At 38.5% G+C, this 26301-nt stretch overlaps 1 protein-coding gene across 6 annotated transcripts in view; it reads left to right on the forward strand.

The window, feature by feature from the left end:
- The window catches only part of PASD1 (PAS domain containing repressor 1), a 118053-nt gene that overhangs the window by 48390 nt on the left and 43362 nt on the right, over positions 1-26301 (forward strand). For all 6 annotated transcript variants that reach the window (XM_045050873.1, XM_045050874.1, XM_045050875.1 and 3 more), the window contains 6 exons: positions 2051-2139; positions 4978-5067; positions 18677-18776; positions 19201-19314; positions 22186-22316; positions 24848-24930. In XM_045050873.1, the coding sequence (XP_044906808.1) occupies positions 2051-2139; positions 4978-5067; positions 18677-18776; positions 19201-19314; positions 22186-22316; positions 24848-24930 (607 nt within the window). The remainder of the gene's footprint in view (positions 1-2050; positions 2140-4977; positions 5068-18676; positions 18777-19200; positions 19315-22185; positions 22317-24847; positions 24931-26301) is intronic.

The following is a 26301-nucleotide window of genomic DNA, read 5'->3' on the forward strand; positions in this document are numbered from 1 at the left end:
GTTCTTTTGGTTTTGCCTCTAAAATATATCTCAAATTTATTCACTTCTCCCCATTTCCATAGCCTTGGTATACCAACTTAATCCAGGCCACCATCATCTGTTACTTTTGCAGAAGCTTTCTGACTAGACTCTGCTTCCACTCTTGTTCCCCAATTTGATCTATTTTGCACAAACAGCCATAGTAGTCTTTTAAAAACGTATGTCACCCTCCTGCTTGAAAGTATTTCATATTCCATTCAGAGTAATGCTAACTCCTTAACATATACCCTACATGATTTGGCCCTGCCTTTCAGACTTCATTTCCTACTACTCTATCCTTTGGTCACCCTACTGTAGCCACTTTCACCTCCTGTCTGTAATTTAAATAGGACAAATTCTTTCATGCTTCACTTAACTTACTGCTTCCTCTGCTCAGGATGCTTTGCTCCCAGGTTTTGCTGTGGCTGTCTTCCTGTCACTCAGAGCTTGGCTCAGATGGTACCTTCAGTCAAGCTTTCCTTGATCACCCAGTCTAAATTATTGTACTTAAAGGTATATGAAATTATTGGTTCCATTGTCCATGTGTTCATTATCTGTCTACCCCTCCACCAGTCTATAAGATACAAAAGGATAGTTACCTCACTTGTCTTGTTCATACTATATCCTGAGCCTCTAGAACAAAGTAGGATACATAGTTGGAGCTCAGTAAATATCAGTTAAATGAATGAGTGAATGAATGAGGTTTAATTTAACAAGAATTACCAAGTTCCATATTATTAATTAAATACTGGACACTGGGGTGTTCGTGAAGAATTGGATACAGTGCCTGTCCTGCAAGCAAAACAAGAATAAATTTATGGACAATAGTAATGTAGATAAGCCTTTTATGGTTGATTGATAAAATAAATTGGTTTTATTTTCTTGGAAATATGTAGACTCTTTTCAATCTCATTTATTTCTTTGGAGGGAGTATAGGAGATGAAAGTCACTCGGCAAAGCTGAAAGACAGTGGGGAAATGACTTCAGAAATCAGCTGTTGGAGAGTGTCATGGGTTGTTTCCTGAGCTTGAGGAGCTCTGACCAGAATTGAATTTCCAGGCTGGGACAGTGGTCGGAAACACTGATCTCGAGGCATTTGTGCAATTGGCATGGTTTATTTTTATATTCTGTCATTTCCCATGCAGTTACACACCCTCTTCTTTTCTTCATTAGTGAGGGTTCTGGAACTTCTCTGCTCATGCTTGGTCTGCTTCTTACCTACATCTACTGATAGGAAAGGATCTGAGACTCATACTCTCTAAGAAAACAAACTCTGCTATCAGAATTATCCTTGTCAGGAGATTTAACATTTTTAATACGGGTAAAAGTTGTATTCCATGGGTCTCTAAGTTATTTGTGAGGAGAAGAAACTAACAGTTAATTGACATGCATTAAAATAACTGGAGATTGGAGATTTGTGTTAGGGAAATCCCTAAGTTAGTGAAGTTAGTAGAGTAGATGGGATTGGGGGGGTGAAGGGAGCAGCTGTTGATGGCAAAAGCTCTGAGTGAGCACAGAAGCAGAAGAAACAGGGCTTACTGGGAAAACCAGAAAACCTTGAAGAGTGAAGAAGGATAGATGGGAGATAGAACATTGTTAACAGCTTCGAAGAGATATGAGATAGGGCTTAAAGATTTTCTAGTTAGGTGCTTGGATCTACCTAGAGCCCTTGACACAGCCTGTACCTTATCTTTCATATTAAAATTACCAGGTTTTGGTAGAATGCAGAAGACTTGAAGAAGTCAACAAAAGGAAAGAACTGGAGGTTGAAAATCATAAAATCTTTGGAGAAGTGTGTACAAGTGGAAATTGAGTTGGATGATCTTCAAGGAATTTTTCAATTCCAAACACTTCTCTGTTTCTGATCATTTATAAGCAATTAGTTAGTCTACATCAGCTCCTTCATTAGCACTCAGCATTTTCTCATGAGAGTCTTTTCTAGAAAATTAATTATAACTTTGAAAAATCTAATACCCATATCTAATCATTTTAATGTGACAGTTTTCTATCCTTTCTTTGTTTTCCTAAAAAGGCAAAGTCAATCTGGAAACCTCCAGAGACATATCTAATTGGATTCCATCATTTCAGAGCTATGAAGACTTCAAGTGTAAGACACTACAAGTAAGAGGGCATTCTTTCTTGGATTATTTTATATGTAGAATACATGCAATAGAAGATAAAAAATAGTGTTTTTCACAGTGTGGCTTGGAGACCATACATATCAGAATTACCTAGGAAGCTTGGTGAAAACACAGATTCTTGGGACCCACCTTGAACTGTCTGAATCAGAGTCTCAATCCTGGTAGAGCCAGGAGCCTGCATTTCTAACAGGCTCTACAGATGCTTCTTTGCTAACTGAGTTTTGAGAACCACTCATCTTGAGTGACAACAAACACAAACAAGTCTTTGCATGGGTTAGTGGCAAATTAAGTAATATCTGGTAGACCCTTCAACATAGATTGTTAGCCTCTATAAAACAGGCCTTCAAGTCTTATTTTTTTTCTGTCAAGGACATGAGGTGTTTATGGTTTCTATCTCCAAGGAAACTGGTTAGTTTTACTAAATTCAAAGGCCACAACTAAAACCTGAATTACCATGGACTTTTTCTTTTCTTTTTTTTAATGTTTATTTATTTATTTATTTTGAAAGAGAAAAAGAGTGAATATGAGCTGGGGAGGGGCAGAGAGAGGGAGAGAGAGAATCCCAGGCAGGATCTGGCTGTCAGTGCAGATCCTGATGCAGGGTCCCATGAACCACAAAATCACAATCTGAACCTAAATCAAGAGTCTGCCGCTAAACTGACCTAGCCATCCAGGTGTCCCAGACCATGGTCTTTTGAGTCAGACAGATAAGGCTATGAATTACGCCTTTGTCATTTATTTGCTGTGTGTCCTTGAGAAAGTTATTATCTCTGATCCTTGATTTCTTCCTCTATATAATGGGTATTGAAGAATTGTCTTCACTGAGTTGTGAGAAGAAAGTGGACATACTGTAAAATATCTAGCACACTTCCTCACTCCCTTCTCTGTGTCATTCAGTTTCCCATATTTTCCATCCCCATGTCTTTCTGTGTTGCAGTCTGAGTCATTTATTTAGCTCTGTTTTCTTTCCAGCTATGTTCTAGCATACTATTTAACTGTACATTGTGTTTTTATTTTTGATAATAATATAATTTATAGACATTTGTTTACTTTTTATGTCTGCCTGGTCAGTTTTGAGTCTCTTGTTCTTTCATCATATTTACCCTTTATTATTTATTTAAGCAATTTAAGCAAACTTCTTTTATATTCTATCTTCAGTAATTTTGGTATCTGCTGTTTTTTATTTTGATTCTGCATTTTGTTATTTATTCTGCCCATTGTTCATGTTTTATTTCTTCTTGTGTTTTCAGTATCTTATTGTGAGCTCATGTCATTTGGAACTTTATCCACATGAATTCTTTGAGCCCTGGTTGTAAATTGCTTAAAGTTTATTTATTTATTTTTGAGAGAGAGAGAGAACCCACTCAAGTGAGTGGGGGAGGGGGAGAGAGAGAGGGAGAGAGAGAAAATCACAAGCAGGTTCTACACAGTCAGTGTGGAGCTTGATGTGGGGCTCAAGCTCATGAACTCATGAATTCACGAACCATGATATCATGACCTGAGCTGAAATTAAGAGTCAGCCACCTAACTGACTGAGCCACCCAGGTGCCTCAAGCCCTGTTTTTAAAATGATTTATCTAGAAATGATTTCAGTTTCTTTTTACTAGATGTCCAGAGTGAGAAGCACTTTATTTATTTAAACAATTTTTTAAAGTTTGTTTTATTTATTTTTGAGAGAAAGAGAGAGCATGAGCAAACATGAGCGGGGGAGGGGCAGAGAGAGGGAGAGAGAGAATCCCAAGCAGGCTCTACTCTGTCAGCGCAGAGCCTGATGCAGGGGTGGGCCCAATCTCACAGTCTGCAAAATCACGACCTGAACTGAGATTAAGAGTCAGATGCTCTAGAGTTGGCCACCCAGGTGCCCCAAGACCACTTTAAACTAAATAATGGGCTTGGGGTCTGGAAAGTTACACAGGTAGTTTGTGAATTCCAGCTCCAAATCTGTGTGAGTGAGAGCTTCTGTTTAGTGATTCTCAGATGAGACTAGTTTTCTTTTCCTTCTCTAGCCAGAGCTGAGCCTGAGGCAGACATGTGCATTCACTCTCTCCCTTTGCTGGATAAGATCTATTTTGTCTGCTGAGAGTGTTACCCTTTGGGAAGCCTGGTTTTATGCAGAAGTCTCTGATTTCACTTCCCACCTTGTGTATGCCTGGTTTTGCTTTCTCTCTCCCAATCTCTATGCCATCAGTGTTATGCAGATATTTACAAGGCAAATTCAGGCTCCAATATCCCCTTACCTGTTAATTCTCATGTTATAGTAATTTCTGATACCAGATTGTTTCCTTTACTTTACAATAAGCTTGGTTTTGTTTTGAAATATACGTTTTTATATACTTTATTCATAATTTTAGGGGTTCTCGACCAGGAGGCACTTGTCTGGATATCAAATCCATTATATAGCAGGAAAGTGATGGTAATCTCCATATGTATAAGTAGGTGACTAACCACAAATAAAAATGCCCTGCAAAATATTCTTAGCATTTTTGAAATTAATTTTGAATAAATGTGAAACAACCTACACATGGAAATGAATCTTCCTAGCTTGTGTTGGAGAGCTTTGTGTTAATTGAGTATACATTAAAATTTGTTTGTCTAAGTGACACATCATTTGATAAACATCTCATGCTTAAGGTTAAGTAGATTCTGTGTAGGAGGCAGAATAATGGAATTTTAATTAAGTCTGTGCCTGCTTTATTGATATTTAAGGCCCACAATACATTTTCAGTGTGCTATTATAATTATTTATGCATTTAGAAATAAAGCTATCATTTTATTATTGTTCCACTATTTAATTACATTATTATTCTCTCTTCATTAGTCATTAGATGGCTTTATGATAATACTGAGCCTAGATGGAGTGATAATTTATGTCGGTGGAAGCATCACTTATCTTCTTGGCCATTTACCAGTAAGTTTTTCCAGTTTTGGGGAAGGATCATTCTGGTTTATTGTTTAGGGGTTCATTATTTGTTTTCAGGAGCATATAAATCATCAGAGAAGATGTTCTCTCAATGTTGTCAAAATGTGCACTTGTTTTATTGTCATGTTTATTGGTTTCAGTTTTAAATCTATAAAAACAAATTGTGATATGAGGTAATGAAATAGTGTGTGTGTATGTGTGTTTTGTAAAGGGCCCCGAAGGCAATCTCCAAAGAAGAATGTGCTTTTTAAAATGGAAGTCTCCTCAAAATCAGTCGGTAACCCCCAAGGTGACTACTTTGTGAAGCAGCCCTCACCGGGATGGAGGTGTTTGATTTTGTACATTTCCTTAGCGTCCACTACATACTAATTAAACAAAGAATGTCATGATTTGTTTATGCTGGCTCATGGTATCCATTTCCAGATCTGATTTGCTTTTTGTTTCTTTATATTAAAGAACAAATTATGATCTAATTTAGAAAAAAATATAGATATGATGGCATAGTTTAGCAGTACTGTAAGTATTGCTGGAGACATTTACATAGGAGTTGTAGTCAGGATCTGTGCTGTCCCAAAAGGTCACTCATTCCTGAGCTCTTTGGTATTATTATGCCCCTCTTCATGAAAGCTTTCTCTATCTTCATAAGATCATTGACTTAGAATATGTGATTACCTAGAATTTTTCTGGATATTCAGGTTGAGCATCTAAAAAATATACCACTCAAATATGAAACTACTACATACCTTCCTGTTCCACTAATGCATGTGTGTGGAGTGAGGATAGGTAGAATACATCCACCTCCAATCTTGAAATCTCTGTCATTTGGCTAGTTGTGTGAATCTTATTTGGATTGTTGCTTTCATTGTATATTCCTCATTCTACACAGTTGAGTAAAGAACTTGACACACCCTGGCCCTGAGATCTATAGCACTCAAGTTTGGAACATATAAATTAATAGAAGTCATGTTACATTATTCTTTAATTAAGTTAAAAGTGGATTTGAAGCTTATTCCACTAGTTATGCTATTCCAGCCAACATGTTGCAAGGCCCAGTTGGAAGCTTAGAGAACTTTTCTACTCTTTTAACTTTATTTGAAGATACTATGATCAATATCTTTTTTTCTCATTCTGTTTTATTTCTTTTAGAGAACAGTTCACATTTCCAAATTCAGCTTATATGTGTAGGATGCCAAAACAGCTGAATAAAATACAAATATTAGAGATTTTCATTGAATTAGACTTTAGAGCACTTATATCATGGAAGAAGAATGGTCTTATTAAATCTATATTAAAAGTAAGATTGTATGAGTATGATCCATGACAGATTAAGTTTTGTTATAGTGAAGACTAGAAATCTTCCCAAAGTCTTATATTAGATAGTACTTAAACCAAATTGGTCATTGTGAAAGGAAAGGTGAACTTTTCCTATTGTGAGGATTTTGCACAGTGAATGTCTTCGTCATGCTATCCTTGTTTCTTTCCTTTTTATGTTTTTTTTCTTTTTTTTCAATATATGAAATTTATTGTCAAATTGGTTTCCATACAACACCCAATGCTCATCCCAAAGGTGCCCTCCTCAATACCCATCACCCACCCTCCTCTCCCTCCCACCCCCCATCAACCCTCAGTTTGTTCTCAGTTTTTAACAGTCTCCTATGCTTTGGCTCTCTCCCACTCTAACGTCTTTTTTTTTTTTCCTTCCCCTCCCCCATGGGTTTCTGTTAAGTTTCTCAGGATCCACATAAGAGTGAAACCATATGGTATCTTTCTTTCTCTGTATGGCTTATTTCACTTAGCATCACACTCTCCAGTTCCATCCACGTTGCTACAAAAGGACATATTTCATTTGTTCTCATTGCCACGTAGTATTCCATTGGGTATAAAAAGCACAATTTCTTTATCCATTCATCAGTTGATGGACATTTAGGCTCTTTCCATAATTTGGCTATTGTTGAGAGTGCTGCTATAAACATTGGGGTACAAGTGCCCTTATGCATCAGTACTCCTGTATCCCTTGGGTAAATTCCTAGCAGTGCTATTGCTGGGTCATAGGGTAGGTCTATTTTTAATTTTCTGAGGAACCTCCACACTGCTTTCCAGAGCGGCTGCACCAATTTGCATTCCCACCAACAGTGCAAGAGGGTTCCCGTTTCTCCACATCCTCTCCAGCATCTATAGTCTCCTGATTTGTTCATTTTGGCCACTCTGACTGGCGTGAGGTGATACCTGAGTGTGGTTTTGATTTGTATTTCCCTGATAAGGAGCGACGTTGAACATCTTTTCATGTGCCTGTTGGCCATCCAGATATCTTCTTTAGAGAAGTGTCTATTCATGTTTTCTGCCCATTTCTTCACTGGGTTATTTGTTTTTCGGGCGTGGAGTTTGGTGAGCTCTTTATAGATTTTGGATACTAGCCCTTTGTCTGATATGTCATTTGCAAATATCTTTTCCCATTCCGTTGGTTGCCTTTTAGTTTTGTTGGTGGTTTCCTTTGCTGTGCAGAAGCTTTTTATCTTCATAAGGTCCCAGTAATTCATTTTTGATTTTATTTCCCTTGCCTTTGGGGATGTGTCGAGTAAGAGATTGCTACAGCTGAGGTCAGAGAGGTCTTTTCCTGCTTTCTCCTCTAGGGTTTTGATGGTTTCCTGTCTCACATTCAGGACCTTTATCCATTTTGACTTAATTTTTGTGAATGGTGTGAGAAAGTGGTCTAGTTTCAACCTTCTGCATGTTGCTGTCCAGTTCTCCCAGCACCATTTGTTAAAGAGACTGTCTTTTTTCCACTGGATGTTCCTTCCTTCTTTGTCAAAGATGAGTTGGCCATATGTTTGTGGCTCTAGTTCTGGGGTTTCTATTCTATTCCATTGGTCTATGTGTCTGTTTTTGTGCCAATACCATGCTGTCTTGATGATTACAGCTTTGTAGTAGAGGCTAAAGTCTGGGATTGTGATGCCTCCTGCTTTGGTCTTCTTCTTCAAAATTACTTTGGCTATTCGGGGCCTTTTGTGGTTCCATATGAATTTTAGGATGGCTTGTTCTAGTTTGGAGAAGAATGCTGGTGCAATTTTGATTGGGATTGCATTGAATGTGTAGATAGCTTTGGGTAGTATTGACATTTTGACAATATTTATTCTTCCAATCCATGAGCAGGGAATGTCTTTCCATTTCTTTATATCTTCTTCAATTATCTTCATAAGCTTTCTATAGTTTTCAGCATACAGATCTTTTACATCTTTGGTTAGATTTATTCCTAGATATTTTATGCTTCTTGGTGCAATTGTGAATGGGATCAGTTTCTTTATTTGTCTTTCTGTTGCTTCATTGTTAGTGTATAAGAATGCAACTGATTTCTGTACATTGATTTTGTATCCTGCAACTTTGCTGAATTCATGTATCAGTTCTAGCAGACTTTGGTGGAGTCTATCGGATTTTCCATGTATAATATCATGTCATCTGCAAAAAGCGAAAGCTTGACTTCATCTTTGCCAATTTGGATACCTTTGATTTCCTTTTGTTGTCTGATTGCTGATGCTAGAACTTCCAACACTATATTAAACAACAGCGGTGAGAGTGGGCATCCCTGTCGTGTTCCTGATCTCAGGGAAAAAGCTTTCAGTTTTTCCCATTAAGGATGATGTTAGCTGTGGGCTTTTCATAAATGGCTTTTATGATGTTTAAGTATGTTCCTTCTATCCCGACTTTCAAGGGTTTTTATTAAGAAAGGGTGCTGGATTTTGTCAAAGGCCTTTTCTGCATTGAGTGACAGGATCATATGGTTCTTCTCTTTTTTTTTTTTATTAATGTGATGTCTCACGTTGATTGATTTGCGAATGTTGAACCAGCCCTGCATCCCAGGAATGAATCCCACTTGATCACGGTGAATAATTCTTTTTATATGCTGTTGAATTTGATTTGCTAGTATCTTATTGAGAATTTTTGCATCCATATTCATCAGGGATATTGGCCTGTAGTTGTCTTTTTTTACTGGGTCTCTGTCTGGTTTAGGAATCAAAGTAATACTGGCTTCATAGAATGAGTCTGGAAGTTTTCCTTCCCTTTCAATTTCTCGGAATAGCTTGAGAAGGATAGGTATTATCTCTGCTTTAAACGTCTGGTAGAACTCCCCTGGGAAGCCATCTGGTCCTGGACTCTTATTTGTTGGGAGATTTTTGATAACTGATTCAATTTCTTCGCTGGTTATGGGTCTGTTCAAGCTTTCTATTTCCTCCTGATTGAGTTTTGGAAGAGTGTGGGTGTTTAGGAATTTGTCCATTTCTTCCAGGTTGTCCAATTTGTTGGCATATAATTTTTCATAGTATTCCCTGATAATTGTTTGTATCTCTGAGGGATTGGTTGTAATAATCCCATTTTCATTCATGATTTTATCTATTTGGGTCATCTCCCTTTTCTTTTTGAGAAGCCTGGCTAGCGGTTTGTCAATTTTGTTTATTTTTTCAAAAAACCAACTCTTGGTTTCATTGATCTGCTCTACAGTTTTTTAGATTCTATATTGTTTATTTCTGCTCTGATCTTTATTATTTCTCTTCTTCTGCTGGGTTTAGGCTGCCTTTGCTGTTCTGCTTCTAGTTCCTTTAGGTGTGCTGTTAGATTTTGTATTTGGGATTTTTCTTGTTTCTTGAGATAGGCCTGGATTGCAATGTATTTTCCTCTCAGGACTGCCTTCGCTGCGTCCAAAGCATTTGGATTGGTGTATTTTCATTTTCATTTGTTTCCATATATTTTTTAATTTATTCTCTAATTGCCTGGTTGACCCACTCATTCTTTAATAAGGTGTTCTTTAACCTCCATGCTTTTGGAGGTTTTCCAGACTTTTTCCTGTGGTTGATTTCAAGCTTCATAGCATTGTGGTCTGAAAGTATGCATGGTATAATTTCAATTCTTGTGAACTTATTAAGGGCTGTTTTGTGACCCAGTATATGATCTATCTTGGAGAATGTTCCATGTGCACTCGAGAAGAAAGTATATTCTGTTGCTTTGGGATGCAGAGTTCTAAATATATCTGTCAAGTCCATCTGATCCACTGCATCATTCAGGGCCCTTGTTTCTTTATTGACCGTGTGTCTAGATGATCTATCCATTGCTGTAAGTGGAGTGTTAAAGTCCCCTGCAATTACCACATTCTTATCAATAAGGTTGCTTATGTTTATGAGTAATTGTTTTATATATTTGGGGGCTCCAGTATTCGGCACATAGACATTTATAATTGTTAGCTCTTCCTGGTGGATAGACCCTGTAATTATTATATAATGCCCTTCTTCATCTCTTGTTACAGCCTTTAATTTTAAGTCTAGTTTTTCTGATTAAGTATGGCTACTCCAGCTTTCTTTTGGCTTTCAGTAGCATGATAAATATTTCTCCATCCCTGACTTTCAATCTAAAGGTGTCCTCAGGTCTAAAATGAGTCTCCTGTAGACAGCAAATAGATGGGTCTTGTTTTTTTTATCCATTCTGATACCCTATGTCTTTTGGTTGGTGCATTTAGTCCATTTACTTTCAGTGTTATTATAGAAAGATACGGGTTTAGAGTCATTGTGATGTCTGTATGTTTTATGCTTGTAGTGATGTCTCTGGTACTTTGTCTCACAGGATCCCCCTTAGGATCTCTTGTAAGGCTGGTTTAGTGGTGACAAATTCCTTCAGTTTTTGTTTGTTTGGGAAGACCTTTATCTCTCCTTCTATTCTAAATGACAGACTTGCTGGATAAAGGATTCTCGGCTGCATATTTTTTCTGTCTAGCACCCTGAAAATCTCGTGCCAATCCTTTCTGGCCTGCCAAGTTTCAACAGAGAGATCAGTCACGAGTCTTATAGGTCTCCCTTTATATGTGAGGACACGTTTACCCCTTGCTGCTTTCAGAATTTTCTCTTTATCCTTGTATTTTGCCAGTTTCACTATGATATGTCGTGCAGAAGATCGATTCAAGTTACGTCTGAAGGGAGTTCTCTGTGCCTCTTGGATTTCAATGCCTTTTTCCTTCCCCAGTTCAGGGAAGTTCTCAGCTATTATTTCTTCAAGTACCCCTTCAGCACCTTTCCCTCTCTCTTCCTCCTCTGGGATACCAATTATGCATATATTACTTCTTTTTAGTGTATCAGTTCTCTAATTTTCCCCTCATACTCCTGGATTTTTTTATCTCTCTTTTTCTCAGCTTCCTCTTTTTCCATAACTTTATCTTCTAGTTCACCTATTCTCTCCTCTGCCCCTTCAATCCGAGCCGTCGTGGTTTCCATTTTGTTTTGCATTTCTTTTAAAGCGTTTTTCAGCTCCTCGTGACTGTTCCTTAGTCCCTTGATCTCTGTAGCAAGAGATTCTCTGCTGTCCTCTATACTGTTTTCAAGCCCAGTGATTAATTTTATGACTATTATTCTAAATTCACTTTCTGTTATATTATTTAAATCCTTTTTGATCAGCTTATTAGCTGTTGTTATTTCCTGGAGATTTTTCTGAGGGGAATTCTTCCGCTTGGTCATTTTGGATAGTCCCTGGTATGGTGAGGACCTGCAGGGCACTTCCCCTGTGCTGTGGTGTATAACTGGAGTTGGTGGGCGGGGCCGCAGTCAGACCTGATGTCTGCCCCCAGCCCACCGCTGGGGCCACAGTCAGACTGGTGTGTGCCTTCTCTTCCCCTCTCCTAGGGGCGGGATTCACTGTGGGGTGGCGTGGCCCATCTGGGCTACTTGCACACTGCCAGGCTTGTGGTGCTGGGGATCTGGCGTATTAGCTGGGGTGGGTAGGCAAGGTGCACGGGGGGCAGGAGGGGCAGGCTTAGCTCGCTTCTCCTTAGGTGATCCACTTCAGGAGGGGCCCTGTGGCAGCGGGAGGGAGTCAGATCCGCTGCCGGAAGTTTGGCTCCCCAGAAGCACAGAGTTGGGTGTTTGCGCGGAGGGAGCAAGTTCCCTGGCAGGAACTGGTTCCCTTTGGGATTTTGGTTGGGGGATGGGCGGGGGAGATGGCACTGGCGAGCGCCTTTGTTCCCCACCAAACTGAGCTCTGTTGTCAGGGGGCTCAGCAGCTCTCCCTCCCTTTGTCCTCCAGCCTTCCCGCTTTCCAAGCAGAGCTGTTAACTTATGACCTTCCAGAGGCTAAGTCGCGCTTGCTGTCGGAACACACTCCGTCCGGCCCCTCCGCTTTTGCAAGCCAGACTCGGGGGCTCTGCTTGGCCGGCAGGCTGCCCCTCCACCCCGGCTCCCTCCCGCCAGTCCATGGAGCGCGCACCGCCTCGCCGCCCTTCCTACCCTCTTCCGTGGGCCTCTTGTCTGCGCTTGGCTCTGGAGACTCAGTTCTGCTAATCCTCTGGCGGTTTTCTGGGTTAGTTAGGCAGGTGAAGGTGGAATCTAAGTGATCAGCAGGATGCGCGGTGAGCCCAGCGTCCTCCTAGGCCGCCATCTTCCCTCTAAAAGCTATCCTTGTGTCTTTATGTAGTTTGGTTCAAACTTTTCACTCTCAAGAGAATATTTCAACTTTAAGCATTTTAGGTAACATGCACACACACAGACTTGCCCTAAGGTAGAGGTATCTGGTACATGGGGTTGAGTCACTAATCTTAAGCCATTGATTTGATTGCCAGAGATGGGTATACTTAAAAATAAAGCTATTAATATTAGGTCTGTACATAAACATGAAATGAGAATGGAGTTTTATAATCTCGTTAAAAAGGATTTATACCTGAGACATAATTTCACACTTTTCTTCATTAAATCCTAACTCTTCTTAATTTGTAACAACATGAAATTTTTCCCAGGCTTTGATTAAAAATTTCATTTTTATAAGTCACCCATCTTATATTAATGTAGAGACGAAACCATTTCTAAAGGATCTTCCTGGCTCCAGGAAGCTACAATTTCATTAAATATCAAGACACCTCTGTCTCTTGGGCAACTGTAAACTGCTAGCATGGTGGATGGAAAGAACTTGTTCTCTGAAATCAGACAATCTGAAGATTAAAATTTAGCTCTATCACTTAATAACTACGTGAGCTTTAGTTTCTCATCTGTGAATGTGGAAAAAATATTCCTTGAGGTGGGTTTTTGCAAATGTGGGGTTAGTGAAGACCTGCCTTATCAGGGGACATTTCAACAGAGACCTGAATGGAATGAGTATGTGAGTCATGCAGATAACTGGAGCAAATATGTTCCAGGCAGAATCAAAAGCAAGTGACAAGGCACTAAGACAAGAATGTGCTTGGTATGGAAAAGGCACAATAGAGAGGCTGTTGTGACTGGAGTGCTGTGATCAAAAGGAAAAGTACTAGGAGGTGATGAGGTCAGAGCAGTAGCAGAGGTCTACCCTGTTTCAGGCCATTGTAATGACTTTGTCTTTTCCTCCGAGATGGGAGAAAGCCATTGTGGGGGTTGGAGCAGATGAAGGAAATTATGAGCTTTTTTTTGGGGAGGGGGTCACTCTGGCTCCTGTGTTAAAAAAATAGGCTATGGGTCATTTATTTTGTTTCTTAAATCTCACATATGAGCAAAGGGAAAATAAAAGAGAAGCAAAGCAAGAAACAGACTTTTTAAAAAATATTTATTTAGTTTTGAGAGAGAGACAGAGAGTGAACAGGGGAGGGGCAGAGAGAGAGAGAGAGAGAGAGAGACAGACAGAATCTGAAGCAGGCTCCACGCTCTGAGCTGTCAGCACAGAACCCGATGCGGGTCTCGAATGCACAAACTGTGAGATCATGACCTGAGCCAGTCACTAGCTTAACCGACTGAGCCACCCAGGTACCCCAAGAAACAGACTCTTAACTCTAGAGGACACACTAGAGAGGAGGGAGGAAGTAAGTGATGGGGATTAAGGAGTGTACTTGTTGAGATGAGGACTGGGTGATGTATGGAAGTGTTGGATCACTATATTGTACACCTGAAACTAAAATTACACTGTATGTTAAGTATACTGCAACTAAAAAAAAGAATAAGCTATGGAGGCAGACATGAAAGTAGGGAGTCCACTTGGAAAGCTATTGCATTAATCCAGGCTATTAGTGATGAATTGCAGTAAGGTGGATGTGGAAGCCATCGGTGTTTTGTAGGTCAAATAAGTTTTGCTGATGGATTGGATGGGGGTGTGACAAAAAGATATGAGGAGTCCAAGATATGATGTTGTAACACATACCATTGTGACCGAAATGAGGTCTACTATCATCATCATGGTATTAAATTTATATCGGAAATCTGCCATTGTATTTTCCCACTCATTTATTTCCTTGATAGTTTTTCCTTTGGAAAAACTTGCAGTCACTTGTAGTAGTAACTTGTACTTCCTAGCAGCCTGCTCTCCTACTCACCCTACTTCATCACTACCCCCCAAAAAAAATTAAAACTGGGAATTTACATGTAGTTGTTCTCTTTTACAATTCTTAAAGAAATTGTAAACACATTTCCTCTGGAAAGAGTTTCTCAGCATTGGATTATTAAGAAACTTTAGCAGGTTTTGAATATAGGTATATGGTTAGTTCATGATAATTGTGATGAATTTTCCTCTCTTCTCCCTGTGAAGCTTACAGCATAGTAGAGAATTATTCGTGATGAGTGTTGTTTGATTCAAAATGCAGTCTGAATTTCATGCAGAGGCTCTTATACTTCCCTGTGCCCTATATAGTTGAACAGTTTTCTAATGCATGTTTAATGTGAATGTCTCTGCCAACAAAAAGATAACTTCTTGCCTGGATCCTCAATAAATGTCATGGAGTGGAGAAAATTCCTTTACTTTTTTTTTTTTTTTTGACATCACTGAGACTCACCACACTAATATTTGTGGGACAACTAATAAGTATTTGCAAACTTGGCTTTTGAAAAACCTTTTTAATTTTTCACTGGTATTTATCTTTGCTTATTTAAGCTTTAAGTGCCTTGATCTTTCTGCCTTGTGTAATAAGAAGAGCAAATGCTAAAGATTTATAAAAATAACGTGGTGTTGATAATGTTTTCAGATCTCTGCCCTTTAACTATGGAGTAGTTACACTGAAATGATTGTTACATTCACCTTTTTTAGTTGGTGGTCAGTTCTAAGGCATTCATTGTGACTATCACTGTCCTTAAAGAATGTAGTTAACTAATAAGAAAATCTTTGCCAGTATTTCCATCTAAGGGGATGTACACTATCAAAAGTCTGCTCACTTTGAATTCTTTGATGCGACAGTGCTGTCCTTTATTCTTCTACTGATGAAAGAACTGGTGAGCTGTGACACTTTGTACCTCTTGTTACAGTCTTATTTTATACTTTGCATCATAATTTTGTGCCTGTCTCATCTGCTCTACTGAATTATGTATTCATTAAAATTGGAATTCATATCAGGATCATCATGTTTAACCCTTATAAGTACTCAATAAAAAAAAAAGAAATGGATAAATTGCTTCATGTGGAGTGTCTAAAATGCAGAAACTGTCCCAGTAGCAAATCAGCTGCCCTTGGTATAAATTGGACTTGAAGCAGCTATGGTAGAGTGGAGGGAACAATGGATATACAGTTATTTGGATGGACTTGGGGATGAAATTTACCACCGAACTTCTGATCTCTCAATAATTGGACAAGCCTTAATTTCTTCATCAACAAAACAGGAGATAATTTTTCCTCTCACAGGGTGTTATGATAGCTTATTTGTGTGAATATACCTAGCACAGTGTCTGGCATGGAGCAGTTGTTAATCATGTGTTAGATAAATGAATGAATGAGTGGTTTCCACTGACCAGAGGTAACTTGGTTTGGTACCTATAGTTTGTTTCATAACTAAACTAATAAAATAATTTTTATTGAAAAAGTGAAGTTTAATGAAAAAAATATATATTTCTTTTGGGAGGTAAATTTCTTATTGAATGACTTTCATTGTCAAAATTTATTGCTTGTTAATTTCATAATGTTTTGTTTGCTAAATTAAGGTAATATTTCTGCCCTCAATCAAGCCATGCTTTTTCTTTGATTGAGTCAGGATCAATCTGCTAATTTGAACATTGGCTAACTCATAGGCTAGCTTCTACAAATGGACCATAAAATATATTTCTGAATTTGACTGTACATTATTAATATTATTCATTTAAAAATTATTTGAATCTGTGGTTCATCACCCAAAACCATTATTCAGCTACAAAGAATACTTTGTTTATTACTTTGTTCCTATCACATTAAAAACTCATTACTTAACTTAATGTCTGATATTCAATTTATCCATGTGTCACCATATTTCAGCTACATGGTACAGCATTATTCATTCAACTAACATTTACTGAATGCTCACTTGTGCCAAGCTGAGTTCTAGGTGTTGAGGATTTAATAGTGAATAAGTCAGCAAAGGTCTCTGTTCTAATGTTATTTACATTTTACTGAGGGAGACAGATAATAAACAGATAAACATATACATGTGACTATAATGTCAGGTGGTAATGAATGTGTTATGAAAAAAAATGCAGGAAGAGAATGTCAAGAAATCAGTTCTGTTTAAAATACTTTTGAGTGGAGACTTGAATGAAGTAAGGGAGAACATCATTGTAAATATCTAGAAAACAATGTTTCACATTGAATGAAGAGCATTTTAGGGCCCCAAGGTGACTATTTGCTTGGTGTATTTGGATATGAACAAGGAGTTTAGTGTACCTGGAATGCAGTGAGCAAGGATAAAAAATGGGAGGGACTAAAGTCAATGAACAGCAAGGGACGAGAACATAGAACTATATAAGCCATTGAAATTTGGCTTTTGCTCTGAATCACTTGGGTAGCTGGTGGAAAATGTTAAGTAGAGGAAAACTTGACTTATGTTTTAAATGAAACATTGTAGCTGTTCTGTGAAGAATGGAGTGGGAGCAGGGACGCTTCAAAAATAAATACAGGGAGAGGAGGTAAGGCTGTTGCAGTAATCCAATCTAGAGATTATGGTTTAGCCCATGTGGTGAAAAGTGGACCGATTCTGCATCCATTTTGACTGTTTTACCAACAGAGTTTGCTGATTGACTGGGTTTGGGGTTTAGGAGGAAAAAGGCAAGTCAAGGACAAGCATGAGGGTAAATGATGGTGTCATTTACTGAAATGTGGAAGACTGAGGGAGTAGCATGCTTTGTGAGGGAAAAATTCAGGTGCACTATTTTGAACATCTTAAAATTGAAATCCTATTAGACATCTAAGATGAGTTATCTAGAAGACTTCAGGGAGAAGTCTGGACTGGAGGTACAAAGATAGTTGGTATTGGATGAGCTACAACAGAAAGAGACTGCCCACAAAAGACAGCATAGTAAAAGAGGTCTAATGACTAGGCCCTACGAACCCCAGTGTCAAGTAGTCAGACAGAGGAGAAAGATCCAGCTAAGAAAACCATGAGGGAGTAGCCTTCAAAGCAGAAGGATAGCCATATTTGTATGGTATTCTGGAAGCCGAGTGTAAATAAAGTGTGTCAAGAAGAAGGAGGGATTTGTTGTATCAAATGCTGAGATGTTAGTGAGGGTTGAGAATTGACGATTGGATTTGGCAATGTGTGGAGATCACTGGTGACCTTGACAAAAGTGGAGTGGTTAGGGTAAAAATCTGGTTAGTGTGGTTTCAAGGCAGAGTGAAAGCTAAAGAAATGAGAGGCAGCAAGTATAGTTCCTTTCAAAGATTTTTGTTCCAAAGTATGCCAAAGAAGAGCCAGAGGAGAGAATGTAGGGTCAAGGAAAGTTTTGGATTTTTGGAATTCTGTGTTGTTTTTGTTTTTAAGATAACTGATATTATAGCATCCCTGATATAGCATTTACATGCTATGGGAAAGATCTGGTAGAGAGGGAAAGTTTAATGATGTGGGAGGTAGGGGGAAATTTCTGGAATGATGTCCTTGAATAGTTGAGAGAGGATGAAAGGCAATGCACTAGACTTCAGTGGAAGCTTATTCCTTGGAATAGGAGAAAAAATAGGTCTCTAGCCACCGAAACAAATGGGTTGGTAGATTAGATGGCAGAAAGATATTGACATTTTCTTTCCCCTTTGTTTTATATTTCAATAAAAAATGAGATCCCCAGCTGAATATGAGGATGAGGGAGGCTTGGAGGTTTTAAGAAGGAAGAAAAGGCAAGAAAGAGTTGCACTGAAGAGTGGGAGAGTGAATTGTCTAAGGAAATGAAGAATGATTTCCATACAGATCTGTGTGCCCATTTAAAATAATACATGGCATGGTTGCCATAGACATGCCGTTGCTTGGGTGAAGGTATAAGGTATATGAAGAGTTGAAATTAACCAGAGTTGGGATTTTCCCAGACATATATGTCAGAAGTTGAACATGGGAGTGCTTATAGTGATTCATGGTGGAATCTGAACTGAGCAAAGTGGGATATGACAATTTACAGGAGATAATGCACAGTAAAAATGCGATGGGAATGAACTGGAGGTCTCAGCGTGTGGAGTAATTGTTGGAGAGGTAGGGTACTTGCGTGCGTGCACTGGAAAGGTAGGAGGTGATGGACATAGAGTGGAGTAATGTGAACTGGGACTTGTAGAGGTATAATAGGTATGACCATGAGATGGCTGAGGGGGAGCAGATGATAAGTTTACTGGAGTAAGGAGGTAGAGGAAGTGAACAGTAATAGCACATGTAACAAAACGTATTCTCTCTGTATTTCTTAAGGATGAGATTGTGGGTAAAAAATTATTAAGTCTTCTGCCTGATCATGAAAAAAGTGAAGTCTACCAAAAGATTGCTCTCAAACTTCCTTCGTCAAGCTCAGGTATGGATTGTGTCTCCTAAATTGTAAGTTCTTAGATTTTAAGACCCAAGTAACAACTACTCAAAGGAGTAATAAAAATAAAGACCTTAGAGCCAATATAGCTGCTGATTATATATTAACTTGATACAATTATGCAAATTATATTTCTAGTATTAAAATATTTCTTCTCCATTAAGTCTTGTTCTTTGTCATGAACCCTGATTATTTGAGCTTTTGTATAATTGTATTAGTGTTATATAATGTTCTAGCTGGTACTCCACTCTACAGTTACAACATAGATAGCTATGCCAGTGCTAATGTTCATGGAAAGAAAATGATATTTTTTAAAAATCTGTTCTAAGTAAGACAATGGTCCTATGAAATAATCCTGCAAAATATGGTAACATACAATTGTAAATGTGTTTTGTATCTTTTTTTTTCTTAGTGGGAAAACATACTGACTTTTGCTGTCATATAAAGAGAGGAAATGATAAACGTGGTAGTAACCCTACTTATGAATATGTGAAATTAATTCTGACTTTAAAAGATATTTCAAATGGTAAGCAATTCAGTTTTCAGTCTAATTTAGATAAAGTTAATGTGTTTTATAGCCCTTCGTTGCTAACATAAATGCCTTTCCACTGCCGGCGCCCTCGGATTCTCTTATATCCCTGTGACCATAGCGGTTTGGTTGTAGACACTGATCAGACTTTTGAAAAAGAATTCCATGATAAAAACAAAGGGAAAGTAGATTATGAGTGATGATATAAATGGATTACCAAAAGAAGGACCAACAGAAATCTCTGATAAAAAGAAAGACTAAAGTTATTGTTCCAAAGGATCTTATTGTTTTAAAAATGGACCTGATAATATGAAACACCTTGTTTGTAAATGTCTCTGACCTTTTTCTCTGAGATCAGAATTTCGGGATAGATAGCTTATATACTTACCTGACACTAATCAGAAAATAGATAATATTTATATTTAAAATATGTTTAGTTATATTTAATGATCTTATTCCTGAGTTGCTTGTTCATTGAAGTAGTTTTCATTTCTATTGCAGTTAGGAATAAATAGGTTTGTGCCAGTAGACACTGCTACTAAATTGGCATCCCAAAATGCTTGGGCCTCTAGCTTTTGTTCAGACTCTATGAATTTTAGCAGAGTGCAATGTTTTTGTGAAACAGTGCAGTGAGACTGTGCAGTAAAAGGAGGAGGGGGTTTGGAGATGATGAAGACTTGAAACATATAAATATAATTACTGTCCAATACAACAGAGCAGCTTACTTATGAGAGTTGTAATTACTGTTTATTGCTCTGAGGAAGATAGAAAAGACAGGGAAATAGGGGAAACTCCTTTCAAAAATGGAATACCTTTTACAGAAATATCTAGCGCCTATTATAAACAACTAATCCTTGTTTCATCCCTTTTATTATTAAAAATTATATTAAATATTCATTTTAAAAAATACTAAAATTCACAAGATAGTGTCACTTGGTAATATGGTGGATTGGACTAGTAAGAATGACTCTTTCCTTCTACAAAAACAAGGAAACAATTTTTAAAACATAACAAAAGAAGTTTGATGCATACCCAAGCTTAAAGGAAAGTTAAGTCCTTGGGTGACAGGAATTAGAGTATAAAGTACAAGACTATAATGATAAGAGGAAGCCTAGGTGGTGGCCTAGGTGGGTTATGCATCATCCATGGGCTTCGCTGGCTGGGGTCTGGAGTGCTAACATTCATTCAAGGACCAATACATAAAACCTAGAAACTTAACATGATCAGTAAAATCCTGTCCACTGGCCTAGAGGAATAATGTTTGCCATCTCCCTCAGAATTTGAATGGAAAAAAATATGTGTCATTTACAAGAAATCAAACCCCAAATCAGTGTTGTGTGGATATGGAGTCCAAATTTACAATTTTCAAGGTTTCAGGATCTATTGGCTGAGAAATTAACATAAACACTGATATGGGGCCATTAAAACATCTAGGGCTTGAACCATAGGTAAATAGCCCAACGAATATGTGAAAAGATGCTTGAACTCACTAGTAAGCAAAGAATGAAAGATTTAAAAACCAGTGAGATAGCACTGTACACCCATCTGAATGACAGCAATCAGGAAGTTTGAATAATAAACAAATATTGGTGAGGAGGTGAGAAATAAAACACTAATACAGTGTTGAGAGGAATGTAAACTCATGAAGTATTCCTGAAAAACAGAGTGAACTTAAATTATGTTAATTAACCTGTGACTCAGCAGTCTCATCACTGGGTGGAGATATACCAGAGGCAAACTTACAGAGAGATCTGTGCCTAAGGGGACATGTGCTATATATGCCATAGTGTTTTTTATGGTTGGAGGGAGTTGGAGACAGCGTAGGTGTGCATCATTAGGGAAATGGGCAAGTAAAATGAGAAAAATGTGCAATATGGAAACTTTGAAAGCAGTGACCTCGGATATACATACTACAACATGGTTAAATCTTTTTTTTAAGTTTTTTTATTTTGAGAGAGAGAGAGAGAGAGAGAGAGAGAGAGTATGAGTGAGCAAGGGGCAGAGAGAGAGGGAGAGAGAGAATTCCAAGCAGGCTGCACAGTGCATAGCTCTAATCCATGGACTGCAAGATCACAACCTGAGCCAAAGTCAGATGTTTAACCGACTGAGCCACCCAGGCACTCCAGTTAAATCTTAAAACCATAATGTTGATTGAAAAAAGTAAACAGAATGAGATCTATAGCACAATGCCACCTTTGTAAGTGGTAAGCACATACACATAAAACCAGACTACATATTTTGCAAGTTTAGATATTAAAAGTGGTAGATGGCAATGGGTGTCTGTGGGTGCAGAAGGATCAGAAAAATCAAGAGTAGAGACTTTATCTGTGTTCATTCTATTCCATGGACTAAGAGTGTAATTAACTCGGTTCTTTGATACTGAGGTCTAAAAATATAGCGAATGAATGAATGAGTAAATAAACAATCAAAATTAGTTCACACAATGGTTGTCTGATGTTTGTCATATGTGTTGAAAATTAAGGGTTGTATACTTTTAAAACATTCAGTTGACTACATATGCACATAAATTACACACATATTTAATACCCCTGTGCCCTATATAAAAGAGGGGAGCTAAATTTCTTTTGAAGACTATAAAATCCATCCACAGAGTAAGAACACAAGGTTGAATATCACCCTGAACTTGCAACAATTATTTCTTAGTAATGACTTCTTCATGTTTTGGTGGAGACCAGGGTAAGGAGGATAGCTGGAACAGAAGGAAGGCAGGAAAAATCTGTGACTCAGAATTCTGAAAATTATCAGTGGGCTGGCAAATAGTGCACTGATGTGTCAGGTGTTCATTTTCTTGTGTAGACAGCCTGCCTTTCTATTTGATTGTCACATGTGTGTCTCTGTCTCCCTTAGAGCCTTTGGTGCTCTTCAGTAGCTTCTTCCCTAGTCCCTCTTTTGCTGAATCGTGTGGTACATATCTTCCTCTGGAGGATCGGTTTTATCTGGTCGGGTCCATTTGTATCCTCAGGACTCAGATTCTACAGGTGAGTATGTTGTGTGTGTGCCTTCCCAACTGGGGAATTGCGGGCTTCCTTTGAAAGGCCATGTCCCCTTTGGTCCATCAGCTACTGGACAGAATTTCAAAGGAACCCAATGTGTGCAGGGGGTTGTGCTAAGATATGTGAATGAGGACAGATCAGCTCCTGCATTTCAGAAGGTGAGCATGTGAGTGGAGATCTCAAGACACTCAAAAGAGATACACAATCACTTACAAGTGGTTTTATTTTATTTTTATTTTAATTTTTTAACGTTTATTTATTTTTGAGACAATGTGAGAGACAGAGTGCAAGCAGCGGAGGGGCAGACAGAGGGAGACACGGAATCTGAAGTGGGCTCCAGGCTCTGAGCTGTCAGCCCAGAGCTGGACGTGGGGCTCGAACTCACGAACCGTGAGATCATGACCTGAACTGAAGTCAGATGCTCAACTGACTGAGCCACTCAGGCACCCCAGTAACAAGTGGTTTTAATGTAATATGAAAGAGGTATACAGGGGCTGAGGGCTGGAACATATTAAGAGAAGTGGCCATTTTGACAGGTGAACAAAGGAAGGTTTCTGTCATGAGGTGAGTTTTGAGGCAGCTCTCTCCCACATCCACCACCAATTCTCGCTTAGTGTTCTACTAATGTAGCACTCACAGATTCTCTAAAAAGGAAAATCAGTCTTTAGAATTCTTTGGATAGATTCAGGTTCAATGAATATTTATTCACTAAGTAACATATTTATTAAGCACCTACTATGTGCCAGACACTATGAATGTTGAAAAGTGTCATGTAGATGATAAAACAATCATATGTTAATAGCTGGTGGGAAGAAGGGAGTTCAGACAGTGTGGTCAGGGAAGGTCTTTGATGACCTGTCTTTTGAACTGAGACCCTCAGTTATGAGGTCAACCCAGCAAAGAAAGGAAGGCAATCCAGGTAAAGGGTTCAGCAGCTGTAAACATCTTGAAGTAGTAACTAGCTTAGAGAGTTCCAAGGCGCAAGTACTGTTATGTGACTAGAAGAAGGTGAAAGAGGGAAGGAGTAGTAGAAAATTAGGTACAAGAAGTGGGCAGAAGCCAGATTATGGAGAACTTTGAGAATCATGATCATGAGTTTGACTTTTACTTCAGCTATAGTGGAAAGCAGCATGACATGATCTGATTTCATTGTTTTTGAGAGATTAGACTGGTTCCTGGGTGGGAAATGGAATCTGGGAAACAAGAGCACAGGCAAGAGGAGTGGCATGAGAGATGGTAGAGCTTGGACTAGGATTGGAGTCATGGAGATAGAAGTACATGGGTTTGGGTTATTGTTGGGAGATGGGGCACAAAGTCCTTGCTGATGTGTTGAAAGTGGGTGGGAGAAGAGAAATTATTCCTAGCTTTTAAGCCTGACAAGCTCAGTAAATGGAAGTGCCACGAACTGACTTGAGTCAGACGGCGACACTATGGATTGGGTGATGTGGGAGTGGGGGGCAAATCAAGATCCATGTTAACATTATGATGACATTGTGACATACAACACATCCAACTGCCTTATAAGACAGGCCTCTGGATCCAGACCAGCTGCAAGACCTCATCCAAGTTGCTTAAATCTTTTAGCTTCAGTTTCTTTTTCTATACATGGCAATAATAAAACCTTCTTTTAGAGTTGTGGTGAAGAGTAAATAAGACAGCACCTTATGCATGGCAAGCACCATCATACTCATCATTATCATTATGATAATTGTTATCATTAGGATCTAGAGAGAGCAAAAGATCTGCTTTACTTTTGTCTCTGGTTTAGAATGTGGACTTTAACTGACCACATTTCAGAAACTGTGAAAGACCCTGTTACATTCCATTTTAGAGTAGATATGTGTCACCTTTTTTTTCCCCCAGATTTAAGACCATAAGAAAAGTGTCAGAAAAGCAATTGAAGGAAGTTGCTTGGTCTGATTGCCCCAATCATTATGCCTCTCTGGCAGCTGAGATTTGAGCTTTCATATTTGCCACATGAAGACAGACATCCCATTGTGGAAGTCACCCCCAAAATATACTACTCCCTCCTCTGAGAAAGGAAAATCTCATTTGGCACACGTCCTTCACTCTAGAGTCCCTCATGGCACAAGGATCTCTATTTGTGATCTTTTGCAATTTTCCTCTGGGTTTCTAGGATATTTGTTCCATATTAATGGTCACTTCGGAGAATAAATCTTGTGAGAACAGAGGGCTTTTTGGAGGAAGACTTTTTTTCACAGTGTTGACTATGTAGCACAGTGGATGGTGCAGCAAACTCAGAGTGCAACTGTGAGATGATGGATCTACTTTGTTTTGTGTCTACCAGCCGTGTATCTTGGGCCAAATCATTACTTCTCTATAATCCTCAGTTTTCATGACTATAAAATCAAGTGCCTTTTTCACATTGATATACAGATGAGCTGTGGCATTGGATATGTGATTGCTTCCAAATTTACTACATGCTATACTAATGTGTCAGGTATTTTTACTATATAAGTTCATTTTAAGTATCTAAAATGCCAGTTTCTCTGCAGGACCTTTTCACTGTGGAGAAAGCTGGGGAAGATATTCAGCTGATAAATGACTCAGATGAGGAACATCTATCTACAGAATGCAGGTGAGAGACTACTGCTGAAGTAAGTGATGGAGACCTAGGGCATATTTTTATTCAACAAAACTAAAACAAGAAATAATATGTACAAATATTTTCCCATTAAAATGAAAAGACAAACAATTGAATCCAGAAGAGCAATCTACTAGTCTGAATTCCTTTGCCCAGCTAATATAATTCTTATTTCTCCAACTGAATGTAAATACAAGTGATTGGCTTTTTATTAAAAAAAAAAAAAAAGCTATAGGGGGCGCCTGGGTGACTCAGTCAGTTGAGCGTCCAACTTCAGCTCAGGTCATGATCTCGCTGTCCATGAGTTCAAGCTCCACATCAGGCTCTGTGCTGACAGCTTGGAGCTTGGAGTCTGTTTCAGATTCTGTGTCTCCCTCTCTCTCTGCCCCTCCCCCACTCATTCTCTCTCTCTCTCTCTCTCTCTCTCTCTCTCTCTCTCTCTCTCTCCGTCAAAAATAAATAAACATTAAAAAAAACTATAGAGCACACTTAACTGATGCAGACATTTAATGACTTTCAAATTAAGACAATGCATTTAAAAATAGTATTTGATTACTTTTTCTAGAAATACTTTTAAATGGTGAAACAATAAGTGTCCCTCTTTTTGTTAATATAATTTATTTTATGACATTTGCTAACAAAGTTTCAAAGAACGGAGGCAGTGTTCCATGAGTTTCAGTGGAAAAAAAAATAAAAATGCAGTCCCAACTCACAAGAAAATGCCAGTTTACCAGATATCATTAAACCCCCTCATGTATCTGCTTAACAATCCACCAAGGATTTCTGCAAAATAGAAATTGTATGTAATACTATCTAGTTATTTAATACTTGTTAAACTCATTAGTCTGTATGTAAAAAACCATAATACTAGATACTGCACAGTATAGATTATTGAGAGTGGGTTAAATATTCCTTCTATATCACAGTAGATATGCATGTGTAAATAAATAATAAAATAATATATTAAAGATGAGCACCACATGCCAATAATACTTAGCAAAAAAGAAAATAAACCAGATAATTTTTCAAGAGGTTTCTTATGATTAAAGACATGTTTATGTGAGGCCTGATGGTGGGAGAGGAGAGAGTTGGAGGCTGTGGTCACTGTTACTATTTGATGGTGGGGGGCGGTAAGGAAGAAACAGCTGGTGAAGAAATGAGTTAAACAGGAAATGTCTGACATTCATCTGTGTCTGGATCTAAGGAATGGGGGGAGAATCTTCCCTTCCTGGCAGGAGAGTTCAGAGGTGCTTGGCTGCAAACCATTGTCTGAAGCTACACACAAAGCAATGGGATGGAAAACAGAGCTCACAGTGGCAGTCTGTTTGCATTCCACATGTTTGGTGTCCTACAACTCTTGCTAAC

Source organism: Felis catus, chromosome X (assembly GCF_018350175.1).
Source record: "Felis catus isolate Fca126 chromosome X, F.catus_Fca126_mat1.0, whole genome shotgun sequence".
NCBI classification, from domain to species: Eukaryota; Metazoa; Chordata; class Mammalia; order Carnivora; family Felidae; genus Felis; species Felis catus.